Source organism: Phoenix dactylifera, chromosome 1, assembly GCF_009389715.1.
Source record: "Phoenix dactylifera cultivar Barhee BC4 chromosome 1, palm_55x_up_171113_PBpolish2nd_filt_p, whole genome shotgun sequence".
NCBI lineage: Eukaryota > Viridiplantae > Streptophyta > Magnoliopsida > Arecales > Arecaceae > Phoenix > Phoenix dactylifera.
The window spans coordinates 28804524-28813690 of NC_052392.1; the positions used below are offsets into that span (position 1 = coordinate 28804524).

The 9167-nt window shown below is 36.9% G+C and overlaps 1 protein-coding gene across 1 annotated transcript; it reads left to right on the forward strand.

Moving 5' to 3' along the window:
• The first annotated feature begins 3354 nt into the window (after positions 1-3354).
• On the forward strand, positions 3355-7178 carry LOC103697341 (probable GMP synthase [glutamine-hydrolyzing]). The gene is made up of 5 exons (XM_008779183.4): positions 3355-4430; positions 5802-5859; positions 5978-6061; positions 6137-6278; positions 6598-7178. Exons 1-5 carry the CDS (start codon positions 3941-3943, stop codon positions 6925-6927), a joined length of 1104 nt encoding a protein of 367 aa, XP_008777405.1. The 5' UTR covers positions 3355-3940; the 3' UTR covers positions 6928-7178.
• The last annotated feature ends 1989 nt before the right edge of the window (positions 7179-9167 follow it).

A 9167-nucleotide genomic window follows, 5' to 3' on the forward strand; every position in this document is an offset into this window, starting at 1 on the left:
TTAATATAGTGTTGAAATTTTTTGGTGACATTTTGGAATAAGAAGTCATGTTGAGTTATGGTACGTTTGTTATTATCTTTTGAAAAAAATATCTTTTTTTATTGGTACACAGTTATCACCCACCTATCATTATTTTATTGAGCTGACTAACCAAAAAAAAAAGAAGATAAAAGTGCATCGAGCTCAAAAGGTTTGAGGGAGCAAGCATGGTGAACCATCTAACCATTTGTTTGCATAAACTAGTTTTCTATGTATTGAATCATCTAACCATTACCTTTCTTTCTATTTTGCAATGTTTCTTATATTATCTGTCAAAATCTCAATGTTGTTATAGATTTCTTTAGCTACAGCACCAACTCTTGTTGGCCCCACCACCTACTTATAGCCATAAATTTGACATGCATTGGTAGTTGACGCTGAATGCAAAAGGTCTATATTATTTGCATGGCTAGGCTGCTTGCTTTAATAGTAGTACTATTTTAGTTGGTTAAGCCTTTGAATTTGCTGACAGTAAGACCGGACGCTTTCACATCCAAACATAGCGTCTAAGACGAAATCAATCAATTGATCCACTCATCTAGATGCATAAGCCTCGCCCATCTGGCGAAGTTTTTGAAGGGCCAAAAAGTACTTTTTAGCCATTCAAAAGTACTTTTAGATAAAATAGGGGCGTTTGATAAAAATTTCGAAAAGTTGTTTTAGACTCTGCTTGAGGGAGCTGTTTACAGTAGAGCTTTCAGAAGTAAAACTTTTGAAAGTAAAGATTTCTGAAATAGAGCTTTCATAAAAAGTTGTTTACTGTTTGGTAACACATTTATAAAGTGTTGTGGCACTCTAACATGTGTTTGGTAAACAAACTGAGAAAGTACTTTTGGTATGACAAAATAACAATAAAAAGCATGTATTATACAATAGAGCATAATAAAATATAATATATATTAATACGTAAATATATGATATAATATAATATTACTATAATGTAATATAATATTATATTTATAGTATAATATAATAATAAAGATATAAAATATTATATTTATTAGCTTAAATTAAGTTCTTATAATATAATATTAAATTATTTAACAACACATATTAATGTATTATGATATAATGTAATATAATATTATATTTATATTATAATATAATAATATATATATATAAAATATTATAATTATTAGCTTAAATTAAGTTCTTATAATATAATATTAAATTATTTAACAACACATATTAATGTATTATGATATAATGTAATATAATATTATATTTATATTATATTATAAAAATAAATATATAAAATATTATAATTATTAGTGTAAATTAATTTTACCTTTCTTATTACCATTTTATCTCTGTAACAAATTTTCTAGCAGATTTTCAGGATTATAAAAGAATATTTTGTGTAATTATTATATTTTATTATGGATATTTTGGTCAAAAAAATAGCTTTTCGGCCAGGCCTAAAAGAGCTTCTTCCGGAAAGCTCCAAAATGGAGCTTCTTCCGGAAAGCTATTTTTAGCTTTCTAAAAATACTAAAACAATTTTTTGAAATTTTTACCAAACACCGTTATTTAATCTAAAAGTGCTTTTTGGCTCTTCAAAAGCTTCTCCAAATAGGGCCTTAGCTTTTTTAGAAAGCTGAAAACAACTTTTTGGGAGAAGCTCCATTTTGGAGCTTTCCAGAAAAGTACTTTTAGACTTGGTCGGAAATCTATTTTTTTAACCAAAATACCCGTGATAAAAAATATAATAATTACACAAAATGTCCCTTTAATAATTGTTTAACTAATTTTATCACCTAGCTAGAAAATTTGTTATATTATGAAAACTTAATTTACGCTAATAATTATAATATTTTATATCTTTATTATTGTATTATATTGTAAATATAATATTATATTACATTATATCATAATACATTGATAGTTATGTTTAATAATTTAATATTATATTAAATTATTATGCTATAGTATGCAATATTATATTACTATATTATAATGATATTATATTACATTACAGTAATATTATACTATATTATATATTTATATATTAATATATATTATATTTTATGCTCTATTGTATAATACTATGCAATGTTATTTATGATCATTTTGTCATACTAAAAGTACTTTCTCAGTCTGTTTACCAAACACATGTTAAAGTGGCACAGCGCTTTAGAAATGTAGTTACCAAACAACAAATAATTTTTTATAAAAGCTCTACTGCCAACAGCTTCCCCAAACAGGACCTAAGACAAATTTAATCAAAATACAAGCTATAAAACTGATAAAAAAAAAAGAAAGAAGGAAAAAGGAGCCTTATAGTTAAGCAATCTCATGCAAACTTTTTAAATAAAAAGTGGCACCAGAAAGCGAGTGTTGGGCGCAAAACGTATTCTCCTTGAGGACTCAATCACAGTGATTGAGTAGATTCAGGATTAGGGGCACGTTGTCGATGGGATGCAGCTGCTCCATGATATTCGTAGTCTTTTGAGTGAGTGTACCTCTCATTGGAATAATCATGTTTACATAGAGGTAAATAGTGCTGTAGATTGAGTGACATCCTATGCAATTCATTACTTCGAAGATTTTATTTGGGAAAACCATGTGTCAGTCCTGTGTATGGGTTGCCTGTGTACCAAAAAAAAAAGAATGCTTCTAAAACAACCTTAGTCCATATGAATTCAAATAATAATTGGTTCTTCGAGGATTTCTGGTCAAAAACTTGTGCCAAAATAAGGCTTTGGACACTTAATAGATTTTGAATTACTATTTCTGTATCTATCTGATCAAACCCTCCTATATTGGGATTGTTTATAAATGATTCAGCCTCTGAAACAAAAAGTTCTAGTTCAGAGGGTATAATATCAACCACTTGATGTCTATCTGATATATTAGCTACGGTTATTTTAGATCCTCTTTTTTTATTACATACCATTCCACTTACTATACCTGCTCTTACCTCTCTCTCTCTCTCTTTATATCTATATATATATATATATATATATATATATATATATATATATATGAAATAATTTAAGAAGTGAACCTCTTTCCTCGTAGTAGCTCCGGGGAAAGAACGGGGAAGGCGATTTCACTGTATTTCTGGCCGGAACGGAAGCTATCAGAAAGAACGAGGAAATGTAAGGCGTTTAAGCGCTGATAACGGCTAGTTCTCCGAGGTCATATCCGTAATAAAATTAAAATATCGGTGGCATTTTCATTTCTAACTTTAGATATAAAGTAATTCAACTGCAAAGAAAGACTGTACGGAGATGTCCCACCGGCTACATCCGGTCTCTTACCCTCTCCGACCGGCAACTCCCGTAGCTCGGGTTAAATGCCCAACTCCTCACTAGCTCACTCCCGTTTATCTCTCTCTAAAGTCCCATCTCATTAGCCGGAGGAACTCATCGCCGGTTTCCCTCTCGTCTCTCTGCTCTCGCCGGCGCTCCGCCCGCAGATCCGAAGCTTTTCGAGGCCTCCTACGGTTTCCCTTCTTCGATCCGCGCGTCGCCGAGGAGATCTTGAGCTCGTCCGTGGTGTTCGGCGGCGATAGGAGTGGTTCCGAGGGTCGCGGAAGCGTTGGCTGCCCGAGGGTCGGTGGAGGCGGGGTTTGTTTGGATCCTCCTCGCCGATTTCGGCAATGCCATGTGGAATCTCTGCTCTTTCTAGGGTTTTTCCGGTGTATTTGAGTGATGGGAGAGTGGCGGAGCTGCTGCAAACCCTAGGTTGAGCTGGAGTCGTGGATGGGAGCGATTTCTTGGGTTCATCTTGGCTGATTTGAGTGGTGGTTGGCAGCCGGAGCTGTCGATTGTCTTCTTGGAAGAGTTAATGATGGAAAAGTCTTGAGCTTTTCTTGTATTTTTGGGTTTTGGATTGAACGAAGCGGAGGAATTTGGTAGAACTTAGAAGTTTTTGGGATCAGGAAGTAGTAGTTTTGATGTCGGGACCGCCGAAAGTCCGGTCAATGAATGTGGCTGATCTTGAATCGAGGCCAGTGCTGGTGCCGGCCGGGAACAAAGCCAGGTCGGTGGCTACAGCACGAAAGCCAGCTTCAAAGCCTTTTAGGAAAGTAGTGAGAACAGAGGTCACGGCAGCTGAGGGAAAGAGGGACTCGAAACAGAGTACAGATCTGTCTCCTTTATCTCTAAGTGCTCCTTCAGTGTTGGGGAGGCATGAGCTGCTGTTGCACTCGAACCTGTCGCTCAATGCTTCTTGCTCCTCCGATGCATCAACTGATTCTTCTTGCAGCAGAGCATCCACTGGGAGGAATGGTAGGACGAGCTTGACGACCCGGCGGAGGCCCAGCACTCCAAGGCCCGAGAAGATCACGGCAAAGGTGGAAAAAATCATGCTGGATGATTCCTCTGTAGGTCTGCAGGAGCTGTTACATGTAAAAAAGAAGTGTGCTTGGGTGACACCAAATATTGGTATGGTTTCTTTATTTACCAGCTCTTGTGATTTTTTTAGATTTTTGGCAGGCTATACATCCTGCTCAATCCAGTTGCTTCATTTCAGCATTCTATTCTAATCCTTGACTCAAAATATTTTCTCATGCATGCATATTCTTAATTCCATTTCTCATGATTAGTTTTCCATTGACTCATCTGTGGATTTGTTAGGTGAAGTCATTTGTCTTGCAATTTAGTCAACTTATATGCGTCTTTATTTTTATTTCTTATATCTTTTCTCTACTCAGTCATTACTGTTCCAGTATTAATACTTGGTATTAAAACTATATATAATTAAAACTATATATCAACATCCACTGATCTTCCCAGTCTTGAGATTTTTTGCAATTTCATGACACTTTCACATATTAGCTGTGTATCTCAGTCTTATCTAGATTGCTTCATTGTTTTAAATACCTGGCATGCTTAGCTGCGGGAATGTCTCCCACCTGCCTCTGAATTCTTGCTTATTCTGCTTGTGGTGCTTCATTGTTGCTCCTCATTTTAGTTGCCAACATAATGTGTCGTTGGTTACTTCACCAGCTAGCTTCTTTTTGTGCTAATTGACTTTTCTAGTTTCACCTTCTGCTAACATTGTTAGCCTATTTTCTTCACCTCTAAGTTTGCTTGGTTGGAAAACTGCTTGCAATTTTCGCTTGAAAAAAGCTTGGTTTAGGCTTTGATTTGAGGCTAAACAGACCAAGCTTGTACCAGGAATTTTGGCTCAAAATTTATTCTAAGCTGAGCCAAAAATAGACCCGGATCGAACAAGCTGGGCTCAATTACCTAGAAAATAAATAAATACATGGACAAGCATGGGCGCGCGCGCGCACGTGTGTGTATATACGAAGTTTAGACAATCCAATGGTCCATAATATTATGATCATTTCAAGTTTGAATGTTTATTTAATTTTTGAATCCATTAAATGTTAGTCTAGATCTGAACCAAGCTTGAATCAAGCATGAACGTAGATTTGTTCAATCTTGAATTGATTTCTAGCTCGATTTAGAACTTTCAAACTGATGTCTTTGGCTCAATTTGAAACTAAGCTCAAACCAAGCTTGAAATAGTGGTAAACAAATCAAGCTTGATCTCAACTTTCAGGCTCGAAACTAATTTCAAACCAAGCATTATCAAACCCAGGCTTAATGATGCTTGGCTTATGCTTGGCTTATTTACACGCCTACCTTCACTGCTTTATGTCCTTACAACCTTAGATTTTGCACTTGAGCTTCGTTGATGTTGTTCTTCAACATTGAAAACACTTGAAGTACACATAAAGTTTTTACTACTTATAAATAATGTCATTAAATGTAATTCTATTTGCAAATATTCATCTGCTACAACAGATCCAGCTTATGCTGCTTTCCATGATGAAGAATGGGGAGTTCCTGTCCATGATGATAGGTATGCAACCCCAACCTTCCCTCATTCTTTACTTTAAAGAACTCAAGGGTTCTTTATCCAACAAAAACTGCAAATTAACGTGGTTCTAGGGTGTCTGTTTATTCTGAACAATGTACAGGAAATTGTTTGAGCAGCTTGTACTATCAGGTGCATTGGCTGAACTTACATGGCCAGCAATTCTCAACAAACGACATATTTTCAGGTAAATCTTATTACCCACGGAACTTCATTGAAATATCAAATGCAAATATTAACATCACATGTTGCTTCTCTTTAGGGAAGTCTTCATGGATTTTGACCCCGTCTCAGTCTCCAAATTGAATGAGAAAAAAATTGTAGCAACAGGAAGCACTGCCAGCTCCCTTTTGTCAGAACCAAAGCTACGAGCTATCGTGGAGAATGCACGCCAAATACTCAAGGTCATTTCCTTTTTCTCTCATCATTTTGTTGTCCTCATTGTAGATAGCTTCAGTTAGGTGCTTCCATTTGTGTACCTGGGATTGTTTTTCAATAAGCCCCTCATTACATCCATGATAACTGTTTCTAAATGCAATATTGTTGGTTCTGGAGAGCTATCGCATCTTTGCCAGATGAATATGATATTTGAAGAGCTCCTGATTTCTTTATTTCCAGTCTGAGTTGTATTCCATTTATTGGGGAACCAATCAGTAAAACCACTGCTGAACTTTTTTCTTTAGATACGCCTGTCATTTCGACTTTGATATTACATTGATGCAGATCATAGATGAGTTTGGATCATTCGATAGATACTGCTGGAGCTTCTTGAACCACAAGCCCATCATCAGTAGATTCCGCTACCCACGTCAGGTTCCTGTCAAAACCCCTAAAGCTGATGTGATCAGCAAAGACTTGGTTCGAAGGGGATTTCGCAGCGTGGGGCCAACGGTCATCTACTCCTTCATGCAGGCTGCGGGGCTAACCAACGACCACCTCATCAGCTGCTTTCGATTCGAAGAGTGTATAGTTGCTGCATCATTAGGCAGGGATGAAGGGAATGAGATCAATGCTAAGGCCAAAGGTGAGGTGGAAAAGAAAATTACATGCTAGGAGATTGTACGCACAGATTTGGATTTGTCAATAGCCATGGATGCGCCGAGCAATTCAAACTGTTTTTTTGGAGATGAGTGGGGACATTTGTCTGTACACCACTGATACTGCTGGATTACCTTGGAAAAAAAAGAAGTGGCAGCCCTGTGTGTATAAAATATATTTTTTGATATTTATGCATGTTGATTTGTAGATGTTATACCAGAGGCAGAGAGAGAATATGGGCACCACGTTGCAGTGCACCATGCCAATCACACGTCTCAGTTTGTGTAGGCTCTATTCATCATGCACTTATCTTAGATTGCCACTTCGCTCATTTTGTCGTGATTTGCTTCAGTGTGCGCCGCTAATGTGGTGCACCCGGTGTAGGATATAATTTCTTCGGAAAAAGGTGTTCCGAAGGGGAGCCGACAGATCAGTCGGCTAGGATTTGCTGTTAATGTTGCATATCATGTTTTTTTACAGGGTCCCTTGGCTTTGGATTTCCCCAAAAACTGGTGGGCCTACAGATTGCCAAAATATTATGGCCACAAGTTTAGATGTTTCATGAGATGCGGATGACATGTATTGCATGCATATGGACAGGAACACCAGGGAACTCTAATTACAAAGGCAGTTGTATATATTTAATATCTCAATATTCCAGCACCAAAATCAGTTCATAATGTGAAAATCTTTGTTAAAATAAAAATTCCGTTGTTCTTGGCTTTGTAGTTAACAGCACTTAACTTACGGCCAGTTCTACTCTCTTTGATTTCCTGTTATACCGTTATGTAATATGCAAAATAATGTAAATGCACTAACCTACATTACTATTCAACTGATGGTAACTTAGTATTTGATTTCGTTGCCATTTTTCAAAAACTTGTGCGAAGACTTTTGGCAAGTAATGGATCATTTTGATTGTCTGTTTATTGAGATTGCCATCAAGCTATGCCGTGCATCTACTCTTGTATTAGGGGTTGAATTGATGTACAAAGATGCGTAACTTTTTTTTTTTGGGAAAAAGGGAAAGTCTGGACCGTGCCGAGGCGTGGATTAAGGTGCTGTCGAAAGTGCATGTATGCCCTTTTTTTTGGTTTGTTATTTTATCGGGTCAAACTCACACATTGATTATTTGTTTGCAAGTTAGCCAAAGGGGTGATACAGATGGGACCGTCTTGGGACCGTCTTCCACCGCAAGTTACAGTGAGACATACGACAAGCTGCGGTCTGTTCCAAAGGAAAAATTATATCCTACAGTAGTTGTGCATGCTGATCATAGCAGTAGCTTACTGCTGTAGGCTCCATTTGATTCAACACACTGCTACCCGTGGTTGTGCATGACACCAATCATAGCAGCTCAATTTATCAAACACTTATCTTAATGTACCAGTACAAAAATGGAGAGGACTGTGATTAGCAGCGCAAAGCCACGTGGTGCAGGATACAATTTCTTATTCCAGTTCATGTGGCATATGTTTATTTCCCAAAGACCGATCTAGGAGACTTTTAAGAGCGAAGACCACTACTAGATGGAAGATCCATGATGAATCCAATTGAAAACACACAAAGAGAGAGAGAGGGAGAGATAACATGCTGTTCTAATTAACAATAGAAAATATAATAATTTTTCAAATGCTCAATTTATCATATGCATGCCACCAATTATAGTAGCTCAATTTATCAAACGCCCGTCTCAATGTACTACTACAAAAATGGAGAGGGCTGTGATTAACAGCGTGCAAAGCCATGTGGTGTTTTTCATGGTGCAGGATACAATTTCTCATTTCAGTCCTTGTGGCATATGTTTATTTCCCAAAGGCCGATCTTGAAGACTTTTAAGAGTGAAGACCACTACTAGCTGGAAGATCTATAATGAATCCAATTGGAGGGAGGGAGAGAGAGAGAGAGAGAGAGAGAGAGAGAGAGAGAGAGAGAGAGAGAGAGAGCTGGAAGATCTATAATGAATCCAATTGGAAACATAGAGAGAGAGAGAGAGGGGGGGGGGGGGGGGATAACATGCTGATCTAATTAACAATAGAAAATATAATAATTTATCAAATACTCAATTTATCAAATCCATGGCTATGCATGCCACCAATTATAGTAGCTCAATTTATCAAATGCTCGTCTCAATGTACCACTACAAAAATGGAGAGGGCTGTGATTAGCAGCGTGCAAAGCCATGTGGTGTTTTTCATGGTGCAGGATACAATTTCTCATTTCAGTCCTTATGGCATATGTTTATTTCCCAAAAG

Excerpts from the sequence above, each read along its gene's own strand:
- LOC103697341 (XM_008779183.4), top strand. The coding sequence starts at position 3,941 with ATGTCGGGACCGCCGAAAGTCCGGTCAATGAATGTGGCTGATCTTGAA. Across the intron at positions 4,431-5,801 it reads TTGGGTGACACCAAATATTG|ATCCAGCTTATGCTGCTTTC; the intron begins GTATGGTTTCTT and ends CTGCTACAACAG. Across the intron at positions 6,062-6,136 it reads AACAAACGACATATTTTCAG|GGAAGTCTTCATGGATTTTG; the intron begins GTAAATCTTATT and ends GCTTCTCTTTAG.